Source organism: Symphodus melops, assembly GCF_947650265.1.
Source record: "Symphodus melops genome assembly, chromosome: 3".
Lineage (NCBI taxonomy): Eukaryota > Metazoa > Chordata > Actinopteri > Labriformes > Labridae > Symphodus > Symphodus melops.
This window is the reverse complement of record NC_136693.1, coordinates 3,096,597-3,119,432: the sequence shown is the minus strand read 5'-3', so window position 1 is coordinate 3,119,432 and position 22,836 is coordinate 3,096,597. Positions and strand designations below refer to the sequence as shown.

General features: G+C 44.0%; 2 protein-coding genes across 9 annotated transcripts in view; one reads left to right on the top strand and one right to left on the bottom strand.

The window, feature by feature from the left end:
• The first annotated feature begins 3,006 nt into the window (after nt 1–3,006).
• Nucleotides 3,007–6,106, top strand: dbx1a (developing brain homeobox 1a). The gene is made up of 4 exons (XM_079340289.1): nt 3,007–3,431; nt 3,537–3,638; nt 5,184–5,386; nt 5,516–6,106. Exons 1-4 carry the CDS (start codon nt 3,065–3,067, stop codon nt 5,804–5,806), a joined length of 963 nt encoding a protein of 320 aa, XP_079196415.1. The 5' UTR covers nt 3,007–3,064; the 3' UTR covers nt 5,807–6,106.
• A 1,779-nt stretch (nt 6,107–7,885) lies between these two features.
• Nucleotides 7,886–22,836, bottom strand: part of nav2a (neuron navigator 2a) — a 197,221-nt gene continuing 182,270 nt past the window's right edge. For 7 of the 8 annotated variants that reach the window (XM_079339368.1, XM_079339363.1, XM_079339366.1 and 4 more), the window contains 20 exons: nt 22,290–22,342; nt 19,634–19,657; nt 19,189–19,263; nt 15,868–15,951; nt 15,617–15,740; nt 15,024–15,202; nt 14,860–14,880; nt 13,241–13,413; nt 12,894–13,047; nt 12,497–12,683; nt 12,291–12,391; nt 12,093–12,188; nt 11,725–11,902; nt 11,378–11,613; nt 10,601–10,752; nt 10,321–10,392; nt 10,034–10,230; nt 9,815–9,933; nt 8,890–9,090; nt 7,886–8,663 (listed from right to left, as the gene is read on the bottom strand). In XM_079339368.1, coding sequence (XP_079195494.1) covers nt 8,538–8,663; nt 8,890–9,090; nt 9,815–9,933; nt 10,034–10,230; nt 10,321–10,392; nt 10,601–10,752; nt 11,378–11,613; nt 11,725–11,902; nt 12,093–12,188; nt 12,291–12,391; nt 12,497–12,683; nt 12,894–13,047; nt 13,241–13,413; nt 14,860–14,880; nt 15,024–15,202; nt 15,617–15,740; nt 15,868–15,951; nt 19,189–19,263; nt 19,634–19,657; nt 22,290–22,342 — 2,552 coding nt within the window. In that variant the 3' untranslated portion in view covers nt 7,886–8,537. The remainder of the gene's footprint in view (nt 8,664–8,889; nt 9,091–9,814; nt 9,934–10,033; nt 10,231–10,320; nt 10,393–10,600; nt 10,753–11,377; nt 11,614–11,724; nt 11,903–12,092; nt 12,189–12,290; nt 12,392–12,496; nt 12,684–12,893; nt 13,048–13,240; nt 13,414–14,859; nt 14,881–15,023; nt 15,203–15,616; nt 15,741–15,867; nt 15,952–19,188; nt 19,264–19,633; nt 19,658–22,289; nt 22,343–22,836) is intronic. The other variant, XM_079339364.1, reaches the window with a different exon arrangement.

Sequence of the window (22,836 nt, the reverse complement as noted above, 5' to 3'; positions counted from 1 at the left end):
TCCCGATTGATATCATGTTCATTAGCCTAGTTGTCTTACACAAAGTCCATGGCTAAAACAAGTGAGTAACACTGCCTTTCTGTGCTTGTACCGGCGACTTTCAGGATCAGCATATATCCATCAGAATCGTCTGTGCGCAAAAACGACGTATTGAGGACCATATGTGACATTGACAGTTCCTTATTTTTTTAGTTGTATGCTTTTTTTTCTTGGAACAATATTGCTAAAAAAAATACCTGGAAACTGTATATTTACTTTTTAATTGAAGACGTGTGACGACGTCTTGTGGTATTCCCCATAGAGTTATGAAATCATTTGTGATGGATATGAGTAATCCTCTGATGAGTGAAGTGATAAACATCAGAAGGAAAAAGCCCTCTGGGGATATTAGAAACCATACGTCGACGTAAACATAATGATGGGGTGCCAACATGAATATTAGAGGAACACTATCAAACGTGTTCTTCAACTGTTCTTATTCCCTTTTTTACATTAAAGATGCTTCTATAGAAATACCGTTTTTTTTTTTTAAATATCACATTTTGTTTCTCAATAAATGCCTCTCTTGGGCTCATGCAATGTTTAACTAGATGAATTTGGTGCCACTGTAAACGTATTGTCACGTGCCATTTGAAAATATTATTTTAAGTAGTGTTAAGAAGAAAAAAAAAGAGGCAAAAAAAAAAAAATACAAATTTTCCCATGAAGCCATGAAAAACTTAACATGCGTTCTTGAATCCCACAGGACAGTTATTTTAAAATGATGGGACTTTAGTGGGCTCTTACAGGGGGAGGAGAGGAGGTGGGGGTGTTGGTGCTAATATTTCAGAGATGTGCTTTTAATGGCCTTAATTCAGCCGCAGCCAGCTGTTTTTACTCGGCCTGGTAAAGGAGCGGGGACGTGGCAGGCTTGCAAAGCTCGTAGAAATTAGTCTCGGTCAGCCAGAGCAGCCTATGCTTCCTGCTAACCATCTGCTTAGCGCGCACAAAAGGAGGATTTCGGGCAGCCAAGTAAAGGAATATGGGGCTCATAAAAAAGCTTTGAAGGTCTTGTTACTTGTTTGGAGGTGTATAGCTGTGGTGACGAAGCGCGCTGTGTTAACGCTTGTTTGTGCGTCTGCGCGCCCATAAAGCGCAGCGCACCTCTGATTGCGTTGACTCTCTGCAAAAGGATCATTTCACGGAGGCGTTCCCTTTTAATTATCGGATTGTGGCCACTTTATCTCAGATTGATGTTGACCCACTTATCATCATCTAAGCTCATTCCAAATGATGCAAACTGACTCAAATGTCGTGTTGTGCAATAAGCAGACGCATTCAAGTGGAGCAACAGCAGTCTCAGAAACTCCGAAACAAGTTCGTTTACGCAAAATGGAACACTCCCCTTCTCATCATAGTTTGTATTATTTGGCCTACTCATGCACACTTTTCATTTATAGTTTTTTTTTTAATCCATATTGTTTAATATTATCAGCTAATTATCTGATTTAAATACAGTGTTATAAGTAATAATTCGAATATTGCGCACAGACTCATGGTGTCCTTGCAGGATTATAAAGATTATTTTGGTAAACTGGAAAAAGATGGTTAAATTGGAAAATAATAATAATAATAATATTAAGACTGAGATCTCGATGACCGAGATTTTGACATGAAAGTTAAAGACAATAAAAGGGAATACAAATCAACCAGTAATAGAAATAAAAATTAAATAATACAAAATATTGTGTTTTTGTTTGATTTAAATTGTCCATCAAACTTTCTGAAATTGTTTTCTTGAGTTTTTTTCTTTTAATTAGGATTCAAATAGGCAACAATCAGGCGTTTTTTTTACTCTCCTTTTCCTTCTATGTATTTTCTTCTGATCGCTTTGCTTTAACTGGTTTTCGGGAGGTAAAGCTGACAGAACACGACTATCAGGCTCCAAGTCGCTTTAATACGAGTTTTATAAGGGGTCTCAGTGTCCGCTCATATGAATGCGTTTTAAATCAAATCACAGATGCACTTTTATTCAGCCGGTTAAAATAGCAGAACAAAACCGTCTTTAGAAATAAAGCTTTTTTTATTCCTCTGGGCTTTTTTTAAAAGCGGGGAGAGGGAAGCAGAGAAAGGCCGAGGGGCGCCTCCTCCGCAGCTGAGGGTGACAGTTAGTTCATGGTTAACAGGATCAGGAGCGCACGGCTCAGGCCCGCACACTTCTCCTTTGCGCAATGCGCCGCTGCTCTGCGCGCTGAATGAAGCCTGTGCAGAAAGAGTGATATTTAACACATCTGTTAAAGCGTTTTGATAGCAGAAATCCCTTTAAGACATTATTCCATGACGAGGGCCAGATTGAGTGTTGAGAATCCTATGAAACCCTAAAAGTGATTTACATTTGAGATGCTGTGCAGCGTCTGCACCATTCACAATAAAAAAAAAGACATTATAAATCAATGTACTATTATATATTCTATTCATATCCTGGGATAGACTCCTGCTTACTTTTATCCACCTGTAGCTGTTTGTATTTGCAGCTCTGAAACTTCAATAAAAGAATAATTTTGCATCTTTAACGAGTATATTTGTATATCCCGAGGAACAGAGAGACAAGCTGAATGGAAACGAAGAAAGTATCTTTTTCTAAGGGGTCATTAAAATTCCCATATAATGAGTGAATGTGTAAAGATTGCTCTTTAATTAGGCCGCTTGCCTCTGCCAAACAAAACAAACTGAAAGGAAAGTGGTCAACATGCAAAATTGATGACTGAGCCTCTTTTGTGGTCGCTACATTGTGTGTTGCTTGCTTATGAAGTCTAATGCAATCATAAATTGCGTCCTCTGGCCAATCAGCGAGCTGGGGGATGCTGCATGAAAGCGACCCATGTGGAGAACTTTGTTGAGCCCCATTGTTGAGGCTGTCAGAGCTGAGCGGAGGGCCGAGGGGGGGCCGGCAGCTATAAAACTCCTCTCCCCTGAGTGAGGAGACCAGAGGAGTTAGCAGCCATTCACACGACTGATTCTCCCAGCGACCACCAGGAGTATCTCTGCTTTCATTCACTGCCTTTTTTTTTCTCAAACCGGGACTATGATGATCCCAAGCGTGCTCGCGCCGCCAGCGCTGTACCCGGGGCTGTACCGGCCCGCCGCCGCTCTGCCGCTGCACCAGACCCTGCCGTCTGTCTTCCCCTCCCACTCCAGCTTCCTAGTTGAGGACCTGCTGCGGATAAGCCGCCCCGCCGCCTTCTTAAACCGGACTGTCCCATCAGTGAGCGCCACCCTGCCCACAGCCACCACCACCGTGTCCTACTGCGGCGTGCCCGCGGAGCGCGCCGTGGCCACAACCGCGGTGACGCGCGACTCGTGCTCGCCCAAAACGTCAGTGCCGAGCAGCAAGGACCCAACTTATCTCAAGTTTGGAGTGAGCGCGATCCTTGCACCCTCACCAAAGACATGTGAGTAAACGCGCTCTGCTGGGTTTATGCTTTCAGAGAGTTTGTTGGTATTATTTCATCCTTCAGGAAAACTTGTTTTTAACATGTTGTGATGTTCCTCCACAGCGTCATCTCCCGCTACAATCCACAGCCTGCACTCCAAGACTTTCCCCTTCCCGTGCTTTGATGGAACCTTTCACCCCATCTTCAGGACTCCTTATCTACCAGGTAGGCACGACTTTTGTGCACGTCCTCTGTCATGCCTATCCATCTCTCTTTGGACTAAAAGGGGTCTGAACTAATTGCATCAAAATGTCAAACAACTTCAGCTCCTGTCATAGACTGTTTTTAACCAGAAACAAGAAATCACTGTCTCATTAATGGAGACTGTTGGCTCTGGCCTCTACCCGGATCCACCCACCCACCCCCTAATTAACCAATTATCCCAAATCGTCACGCTCTAAATTTGAGGCGGGGTGGCGAGTTATAGTCCCCCCTGTTTCCCATTGGGGGGCGTTTTGGCATTTCCCCGGCCCTGCGTTTTCCCACAGAGCCCGGGGGGCCACCGGGCCGCAATAGTGGGCAACAATGCCCCTCAGCACTGTGACCAATTTGGTCAGCTCCCACCGGGCAAACCACCCACATACCCCGGAGAGTGACTTTTACCAGAGGGGCCAAAGGCGTGAACCAGTCATGCACTAATTTCCCTATTAGGCGCTATTGAGAGTTTTCAATATTCTCACAAGACCACATAGCGCGTCCTTGTTCCTGATTCTGCTGTGGCCACAGGGCATCTACAGTGAGGAGGAAGTCCTGGCAGCAATACGTAGAGAAGGGAGCGTTTTGGGAGGTGGGATCTTGAAGTGAAGCAAAGCCCAGATGCGTCCAAAATATCCCAGCAGTTTCCCCTGCAGGCTGCGTGGCTCATCGGATAGGTTACCACTGACCTCCAATCCTCAGTCTCTCTATGCCCTAAACGTTCCTCTATTCTCCAAGCGCGCCAATCAGCCAGTTGAGATAAAGAATAATCTCTTAGAAAAGTCTATAAAGTCGCTACTCCGTGCTTTCATTCAGCCAAATCATAATGGAGATGGAGTCTTTTCATGGGCTCAGCTGAATGCCTCAACAAAACAACTCCAGCGCTCTGAATAGCTTTTCGTGTTCATTTAATGAAAATGATTTGAAGGCACGAAGAAGAAGAAGAAAAAATCCCTCCACTTCTCCCCCCCCCCCACCCCCCACCCCCCTCCGGGCATCAGTATTCTGGTATGCAGTTGTGTTTAGTTTGAAAGTGTAAATCTCCTTTTGTTGCGATAATATATGGCCTTCGCCGCCTGTCCAGAGTCTTTTCTGCGTTAGTTCATTACTACACAATTACCGTTCACGGTTTATTAACTCCTCTATCCGCCCTCACAGGGTTCCTTAAAGGATATGCTACCTCTTTACCATACCAATGCGGTTGGGGACCGGCCAATGTGCTAATTAGTCACCTCGTGCCATTTCACTCAAAACGGAGACGTATTGCACAGTTCCAATGGGGGGGAAACTTCCAATACTAACAAATGAAAACTAAGGCCTTAAAGAGGAATCATTTTATTCATATAGAGCCTCTATGAAGTCTAACAGCTTTAGGTTTATAAAGCAGAAACACAATCTGCTGTCCTCCAGCTTTAAGATGGTCATTTGTGGCTGCAGAGTGGTTTTAGAGATGATGTGTTAAAAAAAAATTAAACCATGCTAACGTGTATTTCTCTTCCTTTTTTGTTGTTGTAGTATCTTCATCAGTTGTTCCCATTCCTGGGACTTTTTCTTGGCCCCTGGCAGCCAGAGGGAAACCCCGCAGAGGGATGCTGAGGAGAGCTGTGTTCTCAGATGTACAACGCAAAGCTTTGGAGAAAATGTTCCAGAAACAGAAATACATCAGCAAGCCCGACAGAAAGAAACTCGCCACCAAACTAGGACTCAAAGACTCTCAGGTAAAAAGATCTGAAGTGTTCACGTGTGTTTCAAGTGGCCAATAAGTTGTGCGTAATTCGTGCGTAAAAGCGCTTACATGCATTCCTGACGCAGAGCTTTTTTAGTAATCATTTTCTCTTACTCTTCAGGTGAAAATCTGGTTCCAGAACCGACGGATGAAGTGGAGGAACTCAAAGGAACGAGAGCTGCTGTCCTCTGGTGGTTGCCGAGAGCAAACCCTGCCCACCAAAGCCAATCCGCACCCGGACCTCAGCGATGTTGGCAAGAAGTCCTCAGCCGAGGAAGAAGAGGAGGAGGAGATGGAACAGTTCGGAAGAGGGAGAATGAGGGCGGCAGGGTCTAGCATTAGCTCTCCATCTCTTTCCAGTAAGCACTCGGACTTCTCAGAGTCAGACGAAGAAGAAATAACAGTATCGTAATTTATTTTAAAAAGGGAATATAAAGATATAAATAATTCATGTTTTCATAAGAGACTGTGACCCGGTTTGTCTGAAGCTGCCGGCATCAAACAAGAACACATAAATGTCTGTGTAAAAAAAAAAAAAAAAGAAAAAAAAGTTTGACTCCACTTTGTCACTTCATCTGCGCATGCGCACTGTACAGGCTCTGCTTCTGAGACACAGTTTGCTGTTTTGCACAGCTTTGTTCAATTGTACAGTATTTTGTACAACTTTGTATGGAAATTTTATGCCAAGATTATTGAGTTACTTTTACCTTGAATAGAGTTGTTTATTGAAAAGATGTAGTTATTCCGTTAATAATTTATATGAATTTGTTTAATATGTATGTTGTATTATGTGCTGTATATATGTTTATTCCACACTTTTTTGTACAAATACCAAATAAATTGTGAACAATTGCAGTTCCATTGTGCTTGTGTTGTTTCAAAGATGACATTGCAACTGAATTCATTCATAAATAATTATTAATTTTATTGAATCACAATAACTTAAGACTAGTACAGTGATAGATTTAATTCAACGAGCCCTGGACAGACCAGTTGTGACAAACGGCACCGATCTGCTCTGATGTAAAGAGACTGTACACAAAATACTCTTTTTCAAGTACTGTTACAAACCAGCTAGAAAAAAGTCATCAAATGTTCCAAGATAATCAACTATATACAAAGTTATGTTACATATCAAAAATGTACATAGCAAAGAAGGCTAAACATTCATTGAGTTTGTGAGTAATAAACTGACAGACTGTTCAAATGCTTCAAAGACATCCACTCCTCTGAGAGCAGAATGTGTCTCTTTGTGCTTACAAGGACCGCAGCCAGAAAAACCCAACAACACACAGACACACAAATGGAGGACAAATCCAAATTAAATTGTCTACACAAATCTGGATCCATGCTGTACATCTCGGCAGTGCTGGACTAACGCACATTCAGCTTTTGGCTTCCTTTTGGGGATTACAATGAATGTTGCATAGGATCTGTGACAAGAAACACTGAAGCAATGTGTGAACCCGGCTTTAGCTCACTGTTCCTGAAGGGCAAGCTGGGAGCTTGAAAACAAAGAAAAAGTCTTTTTTTTTCTTTCATTTTGTTTTTTTTTTAAGCCACAGAAATGACGTAGAACCATTTTCCATTGTCAGTCAACCACATGTGCCTCCATACTTTAATTATATCAATATACACAAAGCAGCATGTACGCTAGTTTTCACTTAATTAGTCAAATTTAAAACATTTTGTTCCTCACAAATCACACAAGCAAAAGAGACTCTGAGCGACGCACAGTACAGGATGGGGATGAGGTATAAAATCAACACGTTTTAAACTTCCCTCATCAGTCAAATATTCAGATCTCAAGCATCAAAACACATCACATATATATCTTTTCTGTCTTACTTGCTAGTGGTCCAAATATTTACACCAGCTTCACAGCACTGGGTCATACATGCATACAACTTATTATGAAAAAAACCCAAAGTACTGCTTCTCATTTGAGTCTCAAGCCCACGGCGTCAGTGTTTGATATGATGAGAGGTCGACAGCGCTCCTCGAGAAGCGAGTCGACTCGCAGCCCTGTTTAGTTTACAGCCACTTCGACAAATCAGGAATCAGCATAATGCACATAGTCTGTTAGAAAAGAGTAAGGCATTGTTTAAAAAAAATAAAATAAAAATCAGTCCAGCACCATGAAATATTTGTGCTACAACAGCCTGTTTGGGCCAAATGTGCGTGGAGATCTCAAAGGTTTATTAAGTGGTCAAAGCGATGTGGAGGCATTGTTTTTAAAATCACAACACAGACAGAAAGGACAAAGGATAAATCCAGCCAGAGTGAATGTTTGAATCAGAGTCAGTGCGGTTTCATCCTTTTTAAAGGAGCTACAGATGTACCGGAGGAGAAAAGCAAAAAGCTTTTTTGTATTTTCAGCAGGTGCGACTTGTGTTTGGGTCAACCGTTGAACTTCTTGTAATTTGTGAGTAATTCTGTTTTGTTTTTTTTGTTTTTTACAGCCACAACAAAGTGTCAGGAGGGGCTGTGGTGCATATCAAAAGTTTCTCCTTAGATTTCAGATAATTAAACCAATGTTTGGCATTGCATGTGTTGCTTCATTGTGTTGTTGTTTAGACTACAACTACAACAATAAAAACTATTACAAAAAAAAACAACATTCACTTTGGCTCGGTTTAGCCTCCAGGAGTCTCACAGATAACTTCAGCTGAGGAGAGAGCAGCTAAGTGTTGATCCATCCATTCAACGCAGCAGCGTTTACCTCACTGCTGCGCCACAGACAGGACTCTGTGTCGCCACCTGCAGGCAGCTCAGGTGCACTGCACTCAGGGCAGGTTGGAGGACTCCTGGCTGGTGTATGCTGATGGCTGATGGCTGATGATGATGCTCACTGACAGCGACAGGCTGTGTGCTTTTAATTCTGAAGAAGAAGTCAGGCTCCTGACAAAAGAGGAGCCACGGGCCACAGCGGTGAAAAAAAAGAAGAAAAAAAAAAATACAGCCCAGTGCACTAAAATCTTTCATTTTGTCTGTTTGTTTTTTTTTTAAACGCAATCTGTTTTTTTTCTCCCCTTATAAAATATTTGGGTTACCTGCACCCAAAATTAAGGTTGGCTGGATTTTGTGGCGTGAAAATTCTCACGGCAGAAAAAAAGTTCTTCTGATATAAGTTCCTCCTGACATCACAAGGTCGACTCCAGCGACGAGTCCAGGATGTCGTCCTGGTGGCTGTTGCTGTTGGAGTCGCTGTCGTAGCTCTGCGGGCTCGACGACGTCGCTGCCTCCTTCAGACGCATCAACATGTTCATCTGTGGACAAAAAAAACCCAACAAGCGTCAGTCTGATGGAGCTTTGAAACCAGGCGATTAAAGAAGCAGCCTTCGTCTCTGAGGCCAGTCCTGTTTCTACGTTTGAATCATTTTTTATCATTGTGCTTAACAAAGAAAGTCTTCACATCCAGTCATCTAGTTTCTCAGTGTTGCAGGACACATTTGTGCATGACTAACTTATCTACACTCATATATTTGTCCTCACCAGTGGGTCTGCGTCGCTGTCGCTCGCTGGGGGCTCCTTCCTCACCCCTTCCCTCGGAGCAGAGTATCCATCGAAGCCCACGTCCTCCGGGCGGAGCTGCAGCAGCGGGGGCCATTCGGAAGGCGTTGGCGTAGCTGACCACGGGTAAGTGTCGATCACCCAGGCAGCAGGGTCCTCCCACGCAGCCCTGCGGCCGTACAGCTGCAGAGACACAGATAGAGTTGAAGAAAGACTTCAGTGAGATCAGCGGAGCTCAGAGTGAGGAGGAGAAAAATATATATATTTTTGGTCTTTTTGACAGGAAATGCTGAGAGGAAGGAGAAAGACTTGTTAATCATTTTTATCATTATTTGTTAAAACATGCTTTTAAATAAATAAAACTAATTGAATTGAAGTGTGGGATGACATGCAGCAAAGGGCCGAGGTCAGATTTGAACCCACTGCTGCTTCCAAAGGGACAACAGCTTCTGTACATGGGGTGTACAACATAACCACTAAGAGATCTGGCGCTCCTATTGGTCAAACTTTAAAAAAGTAGGACGTTTGGATGATCGTTTCTTAGTGTTTTCATTTCAGCATCACTACACCTCCAAGCTAACAGGAAACACTTTCCTCCCTTCGGTCTGTCTCAGAGGCTGCGCTCCGCCGATTAGCTGTTGCCTAATTAAATGAGATGCTAATTATGTGCAGATTGAGAGAACAAATTGAATCCATTTCACTTTGATGAACATAACCCTGATCTTCTGAGAGGGCAAATCTCAGCAATTCCCAGACTCATTACCTCTCTGCTGCACTCAGCTGGATCCTTTAAAGAGGGTGTCAAATCAAGAGGCTTAATGGATAAGCTGGATTGTTACAGCTTTGTTGTGTGCGTGTGTGTGTGTGTGCATGTATATTCATGCATGTGTGTACGTGTTTGTGTTACCTGCAGTCCCTCTCGGACAGCCTCCAGCATGTACGGGATGATGGAGTAGTTCCAGAGGTCGGTGAACCAAACTCTGGATCCCTCCACGTCCATGGGACAGGAGAGAAAGAGACGAGGTCCTGTGTGGGAGAGAGCAGCAGAGGTGAGCTCCTGATTGTTTTCACATCTTTTTAGATTTTTTTTTTTTTTTATGGTTCCAGTCCTGCATCAGTCTCGTACCGATGGTGACGTCAGAAGAGCTGTGCGTCTCGAGGAAGCGGTTCAGGTGGTGCCAGACTCGCGGGATCCAGTCGATGATCTTCACCAGCTCCATGTTGCGCGTCCGGCTGCCGATCTCCGTCTCGATCAGCTTCCTCCTCAGGTATCGACCGAGGAAGCCTTTCACGGGCTCCATGTGGTTCGCACACAGCACCCACCTGTACAAACAGACACGTTACTTCACATTTCCCCCTGAATGAAAGGCAGCATCCAGCTGAGATGAACGGAGGACGCCAGCCGCAGCGTACCTGAAGTTGTGGTGGAGCTGCAGGTTGGGAGCCGATGACGTCGCTTGGCTCATGGTGCCGATAATATACGGGCTGAAAGGAGAGAAGAAGACATCATGAGATGATTTCAATCTGAGCATCATCAGGAGAGAAAATCATTTTTTCTGGTGTTTGACAAAGTTTCAATCGTGCATCCAGACTTTGTTTCTATCATGATTATGCAAGATGAACGTGTGTGTGTGTGTCTCTTTATGTGTGTGTGTGGCTCTTTATGTGTGTGTGTGTGTGTGTACGGACTGACCAGTGCTGGTAGCTGCAGTTGAAGACGCCGTTGAAGATCTCTCCCAGGGAGCTGACATGATGCAGGTTGTCCAGAATGACCACTAGAGGGCTCTCTGTCCCCGGGACGCCGCTGCACTGCTCAGCCAGACCGGAGAGGTACTGACGCAACTCCTGCAGACACACAGAGAGAAGAATATGGATCATCTGTCAGAACAGAACCGAGGCGTTTCTTTTTATAGGACACCTTTCACACCACAAGAAACAAGATGTTTGGATTATTGAGTTCTGTGCTTCTCTTTATCCAGGCGACAACATGTCGGTACGTTTTCAAACCCAGCGTCCACAACATTTTGAAGCACATACTTAACGGAGACTTCACGAGATTCTTCTGACCCCGACAAATACGTTTTCACACATCGCCTTGTACTTGACAGTTTCATATTTGATCATTAACTTTAACGAAATGAACACTTTTAACATTTTTGAAAGCTTGATGCATTTATTCTTTCGCTTCACTAAATATATATACATTTTTCAAGCTTTATTTTTTTGTACCTGAGGCTCACATGCTAACCAGTAGGCTACAGCTAGGTTTGTTTCTCCTTCATAGAGTCTCACTTTCAGTCATTTTTTTGAATATACACAGAAATATGATTCATTATGAAATGCAACAGAATAAATGTCAACTTGTAAAAAAGTTCCCTTTGAAGTAAGGTGGACATTAGAACATAATCTGCAGACATGAGAGGTGAAGGTAGCATCTTAAATACAGATATCTGTACACGTGTATGTTTACCTTGCTGGACTTGTGGTCCACATTGAACGTGACGACAGCGTGCGGGGTCAGGGGCCGGCCCTCCAGGAGCAGCAGGTGTCGAGACAGCTGATTGGCCAAGTAGGTCTTTCCTGTGCCGCTGGGGCCCGACAGGATGACGCGTCGGTGCTCCTTCAGCAGGGAGACGTAGCGCTGCAGCATCGGCTTCGGGATCAGAGTGTCGAACACCAGAGAGTCCACGTTCTCGCTGCTCACGCCTGGACACAAAACGTCAGAGGAGAAATGAGTCATCCTAAACTGTTATTGTATCAGTCAACCTTCATAGTATCCGTTCTTTGTTAAGCTACGTTAGCTTGATAAGTCGGTACCTTTTAGCTGGATGTTGATGGTGTTGCTGTCTCCCACCAGGTAGCCACAGGGCAGCAGCTCGGGCGTCCGGGCGGCGCTGAGGCAGCTGGGCCGATGGATTTCTCCGATGTTGTATCCCTCCACGCTGTCTGAACTCAGGCCCAGCTGGCTCATCGGGTCCACGTGGGTGATGTACTCCTGTCAGACACAAACAAAAAAAAAAGGATGAATTTTGGATATTTGTTTCAGGAATCAAAATGTCTTCTTCCCATTTATAATTTAGGCTTTAAGATGAGTGAATAATACTGAAGTAGGATTAGTGATTTTTAGGGATGTCATCCAGTCATAGCTTCTAAACATGAAAAACCCTGACAGTGAGGGGGTTTACCTTGAAAAGGCGTCGCACCACTCCATCCAGGACATCCCACTTGGTTTTCCCGCTCACACCGATGCAACCAATGAGAAAATGACGAGTCCGACCCTCCTGTGATGGAGGAAACAGATGTTGTTAAAGATGCTGGGAATAAAAAAAAAGGAACGTTAAGAAGCGTTAGTATTTTGAGTTGAATTTTCAAACAGGTCTCACCTCTCCCCACTTGCTGCCCTCCTCCAGACTGACGACCATCTTCACGTGTCGCCCCTCCTTCCTCATCCCTCCTTCTCCCCCGGTGTCGTCCAGCAGCATGTCTGATAGGACGGTGGAACAAAGTCAGGCAAGGCTTGTTTCTCATTTTCATACAATATTGTGACAAACAATCGAAATGCCTGTCCATGACGGGAGCTCGGTCTTACCCAGGCTGGTGGACTCGCTGGTGGTCAGGTTGAGGCTGTGTTGAGGCAGAGCCGGCCCGCCCCCCTGAGCCTGGCTGTGTGTGTGAGGAGGAGGAGAGGATGAGATGGAGGCCTGGGAGCCCATCCTGCTGCCCTGATTCTCCACCTTCAGACGGTCATTCTCTGACTTCAACTTCTCGATCTCCAGCTGAAGACGCACAAAACACATGAATCATACAACCTCAGCTCAAAGATGAATTCTTAACTTAAAGAAGGATATGTAACTCTGACACCTAGTGTTTAAAATTGGTACTGCAGTCCAAATTCTTAGAATGCGGTAAGTTTTCAAGAGCTGGCTAATTTTTTCTGCTGGAGTTGATGATAAAAATGTGTGTATTTTTTGAGTGTGTGTGCTGACCTGCATGCGGTTCATGGCCTCCCTGAGCTGGTCCAGCTGATGGGCGGAGCTTAGAGCCTCCAGACGGATATCCGTCAGTTTCATCTCCTTCTCCCGGAGCTCACTGCGCAGCTGCATCACCGTCTCCGCCTCGCTGTCCAAACACTCGGACAACCTGTACACACACACACACACACCAAACACACACACACACAGGACAACATGGTTTAGTGGCGTCAAAGAGTGAGGATGTTTTCCTATCTGTAATGTATTATAAAAAGTATTTTTTGATAAGTTTTTGCACGTGTTAAACCACTGCACATCTCTTATTGTCCTGCAGTCACATACAGTTATTTATATTTACGTACAGAGAGTTGGAGTGTGTGTTCCTGAGCATGTGGCTGGAGGCCGCAGAGCCGTTGTGGGGCAGTTTGGGCGAGGACGGCAGCGACGAGTCGGTCATCTCCTCGATGTCCGAGTGAGACGAAGCTGACTTGGGAGATTTCTTCTTGCTGAACGCTTGTTTGAAGGAGCTCCGTAGCTGCAGGTCGAAAACACACACAAAGAGAGAGAGAGAGAGAGAGAGAGTGAGAGAGTGAGAGAGTGAGCAGAGACTTCATCCCAAAAACTCTGAAAGGGGAGACGAGGACGAGGAAGAGGAGGAGGAGGAGTGTATCGGGAAAGTGAAGAAGAATAGCTGCTAAAAAGTGCAAGTGAGGGAGAAAAGGGAATTATGGGTAGACTTTCTTATGAACCTGAGCTCAGCTCTGAACACAAAACACAGTGAGTGAGTGTATGCGTTATGTTTCTAAGGGATGGTTGTACTCTCAGGTGTGTTTTCTGAAAAAGACCAATCAGCTTAGCTAAAATAGAATAGCTAAACGCGTGTGTGTTGATGTTTGCAGAGCTCATTTCACAGGTGGAGTTTTCCTTTTCAGAGCTGGCTCAAGTGTCATAAGAGTGGTTGTTTATTTTCAGGGAGAAGCAGTGTTGGAGAGAAGAGGACAGGCACTACAGCAGGAAGAAAAGGACTGAGGTTAGTAACCTAGAAGAAGTGCAGGAGGTTAGGCAGCTTTGATTTCACCGGCCTTACCTCGTAGACCTGCCGCGTGAAGCGAAGCAAAGGAAGACAGAGAGACAAAACAGCACATGTTCATATGGGCTGGAGTGTGTTAGTGTGTGATGGAGGGTTAGAGATCAAAACTGGAGGCTCCAACAAAACTGAGGCTGATTTGACTCGACCTCCAGGCAGCTGCAGGCTAACGCTACAAACACAACCACCGTGAAACAGGAGGTCTTTGATGATCCATTATGAGCTTTAAAACACACACACACACACACACACACACACACACACACACACACACACACACACACACACACACACACACACACACACACACACACACAGACACACACACACACACACACACACACACACACACACACACACACACACACACACAGTTTGTTATCACTGCGACACGAAGCAGGAAACTCTACACGAGCTCATGTCTTTTAACAGATAACACAAAAGCACGACACCTCTCATCCTAGAACTCAACATCAGGATCGGGTTCTGACGACCACAGGCGGCTAACACAACATGGTTTCAGTTTACATCACGACAAAGAAAGATAAAAAAACACTCGTACTTCGCCATCTCTGACTTGACCTCCTCCGGTGCACAAAAAAGCCTTTCAGCAGATATCACAAAAAAAACATGAAGTTAATGTTCTTCTAGTTGTGGAAGTGTGGGAGGTGTTTTGATGTATGATCTACACATGAGCTAACAACAGGACGAGATACTAGCACGTACAGCACGTATTGATTTGGTCATTTGCAGGACATGAAGAGACAACTTTAAGCCGTTTTAGTTCAGTTTAAACTCCACACGTCTGATTTCTTTTGACTGCAAATCATCAAATCAACCACGAGCTGGTTGTCAAACCGGTCTGACTCTAACGGGAGTCCTAACTCTATTCACCTTTTCCCCAGAGAAAGATGCCTAAAGAGGGAGAAACCCAAAGATATGATCACAAACTTTGACACGCGCAGAAAAACAAAAACAACAAAGAGTCTGTAACGCTTCACTTCTTCAAACCACCTGTTTGGATTTGTTTTGGTTTTTTTAAATCTGCAGCCTCTTACCCAGTTTTTCTTGTTCTTCTTCTTGTTTTTAGCATCAGCGTCCATGTTGGAGCCCACGCTGGAGTGGCTGGTCGCGCTGGTGATGCTGCTGACGCTATCGGACGAGTGCTGCCGTCTGATGCGCAGGTCGGGCTGCTGATTCTGCTGCTGCTGCTGCTGAGGACTGCCGTTACTGCCGGCTGAGGAGACACAGGATCAGGGTCAGGAAAAGCGGTGTAGGTGACGGACGGATTTTATGGTATTGAAACAAACCCTTTGAGATGCATCTGATAAGAAGATATCTTTTACAAGAGTGCAATAATAATCGCAATAATAATCATTGCCTTTTTTGTATATTTTTTTCTGCTTCTTCCATGCATATTTTTTGTATATTTTTTCCAACGGAAGAGTGTTCTATTATTTATGCTATATTATTCTTTATATTGTTACTTTTGTTACCTGCTACATTTTTATTTTTATTGTATATGCTGCTGGAACCTAAATTTCCTTGAGGGAGTCATCCCAAAAGGATCAATAAAGTTCAGTCTAAGTCTCTTTATACAGTTTTGCCTTGAAATTTTTCTCGTGAGAGAAGCGGTCGTGTGTGTGTGTACCTGTCCTGTCTCCTTTGTGCGTGAGCTCCGGCGTGTTGATGACGCCGTTGATGGCAGCTTGAGCGACAGCGTTCTGCTTCTTCAGCAGCTCGATGGTCTTCCTCAACTCATTCAGCTCCGAGTCCTGCAGAGAGAGAGAGAGAGAGAGGGAGAGAGAGAGAGAGAGAGAGAGAGAGAGACATGAGTCTTTGCACGTCTTCTCATTAGCGTACTTTTACAACCCGTTGGAAACACGCGGCGCCGTTCTTCACCTTCTGCTCTGCCGTCAGGGTGAGACTCTTCAGTCTGATGGTCATGTTGCCCAGACTCTGTTCGAACGCTGCCACCAGGTGAGCCTGCAGGAGAAACACAACGACATGTAACCCCACCACCGCCGAGACAAAGACACCTGGCGCTGCTTCTCATTCATCTCACATGTTTTGATTTGCAGACAGAATACCACATGCATCGCTTCTCAAGAATTTCTAACCAGATGGAAAATCCAAATTCTCCGACCCAAAACGTATCGACTGGCAGAGAAAAATCTGTCAGCAAGACTTCAGCCCAGTTTCATCTTTTACTCCTTCAGATATCTCGCTGTAACAAACACTGAACTGAAGAGTGAAGTCAAACTCCACGACAATGATTGAAACACGGAGATGAAATCAACAAAAACGTGAGAGACTCAAAGAAGTGTCCTCCTGCAAATACAAAAAGATTTTCCTTCTAAAAACCTCTCTTGGAGTTGTATCCACACTGAGAGGAGTGAAGCCTTCATGACATCTCAGTGGATTCTTCCTCTGAGATGCTCCTCCTGGATGGGAATCAGCCCAGCACAGGCGTTATAAAGTGCTGTGAGTTTAAGGGAGGGAGCTAACTGGACTTCTGACAGAATGAATATGAAGAGATTTGATTTAAGACCCAGAGAGAAGATGAAGACATCTCCATGAGACTGTACATAATCACCGAAACACAGACTTTGAGCTGAGTCGATGCTGAATCCTTAAATACCTCCTGTCTCTGAGAGAAGTTCAGAGCTTTCTGTCTTACCGCTGAAACCTCGGGGCTAAAACCCAGAAAATGACATCAGTCCAATAATCTTGTTAGCCAAATAAAAAACAGAACCACATACAAGCCGTCATGTAAAATAAGAGCAGCCTGTAATAGATGCTTATCCCCTGAAGGTCACATGGAGGTGGATTGCTTTCCCACACTACAAACACAGCACTGAAGCCAAACGGTGACATCACCTCTAGCAAAAACACTCCTGTGAGCTCTGATCAGTCATTACTGCGGAGGCCAAAGACTTTAATGACGGCAGAGTGGAGTCATCTTCTCCTAATCGTCTTTTCATTTTAGGTTGTTTTTTCTTTGTAGGCTCTCTGATTTCAAAGCTGACAGAGTGAACGGATCTTTTTCGATGTTTTTGGACTAAGTGACATCAACGTGAGACGCTTCACACGGGGCAGGTTGGTTCATGCAACCAATACAAGCAGATTTCCAGAGCTGCACCGCAGCTAGGGGGCGCTTTAGCCCCATCAGGAATCTGTCTATTCTCCTCATATATTTTTTAAAATAAACAGTAAAAAATAGCACCCCAACATATCGGCAGTTCCCCATGACATAACTCAAATATTTTACCTAAAAATAAAAACTTTATTTATAGCACCTTTAAAGAACAGAGAGCCACAAAGTGCTTTACAAAGAGATAAAAACAGGAACATCAATAATATAATAAAGAGAAGAAGAAATAGCAAGTCTCTACAACTACGTCTCAAGCTGCTTTTTTTAAGAGTCAACATAAATCTTAGACTCAAAGGCAGATTGTTCTCAAAGAGCTGGAGCTACGACCCCAAAAGTCTCACAGTCTCTCTTAGTCTAAAGTCTGGAGGGCGGAGCCACCAGCAGACCCTGATCAGAAGACCTCAGAGATCTGCTGAGTGGAAGCTCATAAAAGGTTGGTGTCTATCCATGAAGGGCTTCAAGAGTAAGAACAAGGATATCAGAGTGTGCTCTAAAATGTATGTGAAGCCAGTGTAAGGAAAACAGGATGTGACCTTTTGGACCTGGTTAATACCTGGTCTGGCTGCAGCATTTTGTTGTAAACAGCTAATGGATGTTTTAATGATAATGTGATGCTCAAAGTTTAGGTGTGAATGGGCTTCATGTTATTCAGGGTGATTGTCTCTTTTGGAGTTTTGCATATTATTTCTGCAGGGGGAGAAACACGGAGGCTGTGTTAGCAGTTATAAATGACATGTAATGAAATGATGAAATTTGATCATAGAGGGAAAACTCAGAGCAACATTTGCCTCGCATATCTAAAGGTCAAAAACATGAAATAACCATTTGAAAGGATTTCTTGGTTTTTGCTGATTGTGCATGTTGAGACGCTCCACTTGAGCAAGGGTCATCCTTGGCTGTATTGAGTCAGGGTTCAAACATTACAAACGGCTGCAGAAAAAGTGAGTGTGACGGTTGAGTAACGTGTTGGCGGGCATGTGATTCCAGTCGTGATGTTCTTAGAGTTCCTGCCTCGGGTGCTTGAAGGTGTGCTCAGATAATTCATCATGGGTGTAATGCTTGTAATTAAATATATCAGTAAAGCCCCCCCACCCCTCGCCTATTCAATCCCACCTTCATGCCCCCCACCTCCTCTGTCTGTGTTCGTCTTTCAACAGTCATACCGCACCTTCTTGTATGGAGGCGTCATCAGCTGTAAATCTATCAGTTCACATCTGGGACAGTCTGTGTGCTGAGACTTGACTCCTCGCTGTAATCTAACACCCTTTGCCTTCCTTCCATATCTCTAATCCACGGCTGAACCACCAGCACGCTCTGACTCAGGCAGCAGATTACAAGCCAAGCGTGGCAAGACTTGTGCAACTGGGGAGGCAGGGTGGCAGAGGGGTTCGTGTCTGCAGACGCTTAACGGGACTTTCTTGATGGTTTTGCTCGATGTGAAATTACACCCTGTGTGAGGAAAAGTGCTCTGCGGGAGTTATCAGCTCAGTATTTGATGAATATCACCAAAGGTTCTTGCGTGTGTTTGGGTGCTTGAGGAGCGATGAGCGCCAAATTTCACAGCTTTTTTTTTTTGTTGAGTCTATCTGCAACATGCATTTTAATCTCAAAGCATCATCATACTTTACTGCACTTATCCATTTAGTTAATACTAAAAGTCAATAATGTCTTCAATTGTGAAATGCACTAACAACAGATCAGCCTATAAAAACACTTTGCTACTTTTAGGGATTTTCTTCCAACTCTCTGAGCTCGCAACACTCGCACGACATTTTATGACAATTACAGGTTGTTCAGCCCAACACGTTTAATTTTAGTCTGAAATAGCTCAACGACGAATTTCACAGATATCATTTTGCTGCAAACTACGGACACTGACTTTCTTCTAACACCTTTTTGTGTATAACTTTTTTAATTTTGAGTGTTATGTCTCCACAACTGCTGGAAACAGAGCGTAATTCAGCCAGTGAAAACTTTTATTTAGCTCCATCAATGTGATCTTTGTGTGTGTGTGTGTGTGTGTGTGTGTGTGTGTGTGTGTGTGTGTGTGTGTAGGCTCGATCGCTTACGTTGGCGCTCAGTTGTGTCGTCAGGGCTGAAACCTTTTCCTGGGAAGCGTCCAGCTCCCTGCGCAGCTTGCGGATCTGAGGACATTAAAGTGCATGTCATCAAAAAGCTCCAGATCTAAAGCACGCATGCCGTAACCACACATATAATGACAAGAAAAAAAAAAGATGGTAACAAATGAGGGAGTCTCCCAGATTGGAGCTCAGATATGTTGAGGTGGAGGGATGAAACGCAGTGGGGGCATAAAAGAGCACATGCAGGTGTACGCAGGTGTTCAGACAGGAACAAGAGCCCTTTACAGGGTCACGCACAATACAGTTACACGTGTAACCAGACACAACTGTGAAAACGCCCCCATGTTCCAACAAGTCCAGCTTCAGCACATAGAAAATTAAAGAGCGGGGAAGAAACACAGGAAAGAGGGGATGTGGGCGGGCTGATGCTTACCTCCGACTGCGACTTCTCCTCGTTCTGTAAAAACAAACATCAGAAGGAGAGAGGAAAAATCATTAGAGGAAGTGCACTGATAATGAAAAAGAAGAGCGGTTCAAGCTGCCGGAGGTCACATCATGCTTCACGCACATGACTCCCGTTTGATGTATGAGCTCCACAGAGAAGAGCTTTATAAACTGTGGAGGAGATTGTCTGAAAGCAGAGATCTCCTCCTGAAGGCATTTCACCGAGATACCTGTGTGTGTGTGTGTGTGTGTGTGTGTGTGTGTGTGTGTGTGTGTGTGTGTGTGTGAGAGAGAGAGAGTCCATTGTCTCTATAGGCTGCTCACTAAACAATAGTAAGAAAATACAGGCAGGAAAACACATAGAGAGAGAGAGAGCGGGCAAAACAAACTCTTGCACGAACACAGCACACCCCGCCGTTGCTGCCGCTGTTGAGCAAAGCAGTGAAACGTGTAACACCCATATTTACATGTAAACAAGCTGCACCTGCACGAAAACTGCATCTGGAAACTCTGTTTATTTGACCAGTGTGCAGATGTTTTTACAGCTCATTTCCATTTTCAGCCACTGCTCTGGCTCATATGTTGGTTAAAACTGGATGAAGGTTTTAATCTTTAAAGCCCACAATCTAAAAATGTCCCCTGGAGAGATTCATAAAGTAGTTTGAATTGAACTGAACTGAAAACAACACAGACATATTCAGTGTTTAGTTAATTTGAGATTTGAGAAGAATTTAAGATAAAAATAAATAACATACAGCCCGTTCTGTTGTTGCAGTTAGCATGCTAACACCCTCTCTGCATCTAAATGCTGAGCAACAAAACAGTCAAATACAAGTGATTACTTTATGGCTTATGCACATTTTAAAGGCTACACTAACTTTGTATTTTACTAAACTCACCAAAGACACTTTATTTTTGGTCCTGCTTGTTTGTTTGTGTCATTAACAGAATATCTCATAAATTATTAAGTTTGCAAAACTTCCAGACCTGTAGACAGGATCTGTTTGCATTGTGTCACAGATTTAAAGTTTCTCGACTTGAACTAGTGAAGGATGCATGAACACAGTGGGAGCAGCATGTGACAGAAGCAGCAAAGCAGAGCAGCTGATAATTAATGATTTGTTCCTGCCGCTCCACCTCCTCACTGCTCAGCACTTAAACAGGTTTCAACAGCCTCTCGTGTCTGTGTGACTGCTGTACCCAACAGTGCAAGCATGTGTCTCCAGTATGGTAAGTGGAAGTTTTACAAAGTGCCATCTGTCTACACATTGTCTGCACACCCAAACAGAGCTGTCAATCAAACACACCCACACACACACACATAACCATCTGATCCTAGGCACACACACACACACACACACACACACACACACACACACACACACAGAGCGAGTCTGTTTGTCAAGCGATGCAGACTAAACACAGAGATCTCCTTCTGATGCAATCTCACACATCATGGCAGGAATACAGGGAAGTTTTAGTATGAAAACACTTACATATAAATACATTAAAGGATGATAAGGAATTCCACTGAGGAAACTGTCGACTCCACGTTATTAAAGAATCAGAGACAGACATAATATATGTGACTGTATGTTCTATTTCACCGTATTTACCCCTGTAATTTACTCCTTTAATTGCTACAGAGCAAAAACATAAATAAAGCTATCCTCCACTGCAAAAGGTTCCTCTTTATTCCTACCGTTTGTTGCCAGGACGTGACGGTGCTCGTCAGGGATAAAGTCGCCATCATTTTGCCTCCACTCTCTCTCCCCTGCTTAAAACCTGTGACTCTCCCTCTCAGCTCTTAAGCACCAGCTAGTGCTGAGCAGCAATCTGATGTCTCAGAATGTCTCTGCTACACCTGCACAGGTGAGTAAACCCGCCCACAGAGGGAGGAGGGGCCGTGCATAAAAGGACCGGGCTCTGATTGGCAAGTGTGGGCTGTCCCAGGTTTTAAGTGTAAAACTACAGCCAGACTTTTTTTTCTTTTTTTTTTTTCTCTTGCATGCTGTCTGAGACGGTAAATGTATAACAGCAGATTTACCAGCTGTGGTTTGGTCTGTCCTACTCCATGGACAAAAGAAGGAACTGGTTTCTCTTGTTTCTATGGCGACCATTAATCAAGACTTTCATGAACAAGTTGATACAGATGAGACGACAAAACTGTTTGATACACAACTTCCATGTCGGCGTGCTGGTTATGTTTTTGATTGATGTTTTTCTCTCACTTGAGTTGAATGAAAGCACCTTGTGCACCATCTGGTACTGGAAGGTGCTATACAAATAAAATTTGATTGATTGATTGATTGATTGAATGAAATAACTCAAAACATTTTGTTTTTTTATGTTTTACTACAATCTTCAATTAAAGCTGATACCACTCGAAACCTAAAGTCTATACTTTAAAGCAAAGCCAGACATGAACATCTTCATCAAGATGAATTTCAGTGATTCGTATAAACAGTTAAAAACTCCTCACGTGTTCGTTTTATCGCCCCCTGGTGGGGAGAATGTGCACAGGCAGGAGGAAGAAAGTACCAAAATGTAATGAAGGGGGAAAAAAAGCTTCTTTATTGTCGGATTAGAGAAGAATGCGTTTCACATCCTTCACTATTTAAGCTCCTGAGGTTTTGTGTACTTACAGTGGAGTAAATTGAAGACGTGCTGGAGACCAGAGACAGAGATGATCCGTGAACTAAAGAGACAAAAACAACAAGTGAAAGTGAGGATTAGAAAGTACACTAACAGTCTGACCCTTAGGCCCCTCCCACAAACCACCCACCCTGCTCCAACATGGCCACCGTTTGACACCGTCCCTCCCAGTGTTTCCACTTCGACTTAACGGCCCCCCCCATCCTGAACGTAATGCGAGCAGCTTTGGGGTCATAAAAGATAAAACTCCTACATGAATGTTACAGTTGAGCTGTGTCGCAACTAATAACAGCCGGAGCGTTACCATGGTAATGACTCAGCCACTAATCACACATCAGAGGCCGAGGACACAACGCCGGCTCTGTTTCATTTCCTTACTAAGAGCAGATCAGCACGGTGATGTCATCACCCACACAGAGAGGCTGTGCTGGTTCATGCTCCTCACAGGGAGCAGACGTTAATCAATCCAACTATCAGTTTGATCTAAATCACGTCTGGACAGCAACGTGTCATCGGAGACACATAATAGGGAGAATA

What these genes read in the sequence shown, in the direction of transcription:
- dbx1a (XM_079340289.1), top strand. Translation starts at nt 3,065, where the DNA reads ATGATGATCCCAAGCGTGCTCGCGCCGCCAGCGCTGTACCCGGGGCTG. An exon ending in TGCACCCTCACCAAAGACAT is followed by an intron (nt 3,432 to 3,536) that starts GTGAGTAAACGC and finishes GTTCCTCCACAG; the next exon opens with CGTCATCTCCCGCTACAATC. An exon ending in TAGGACTCAAAGACTCTCAG is followed by an intron (nt 5,387 to 5,515) that starts GTAAAAAGATCT and finishes CTTACTCTTCAG; the next exon opens with GTGAAAATCTGGTTCCAGAA.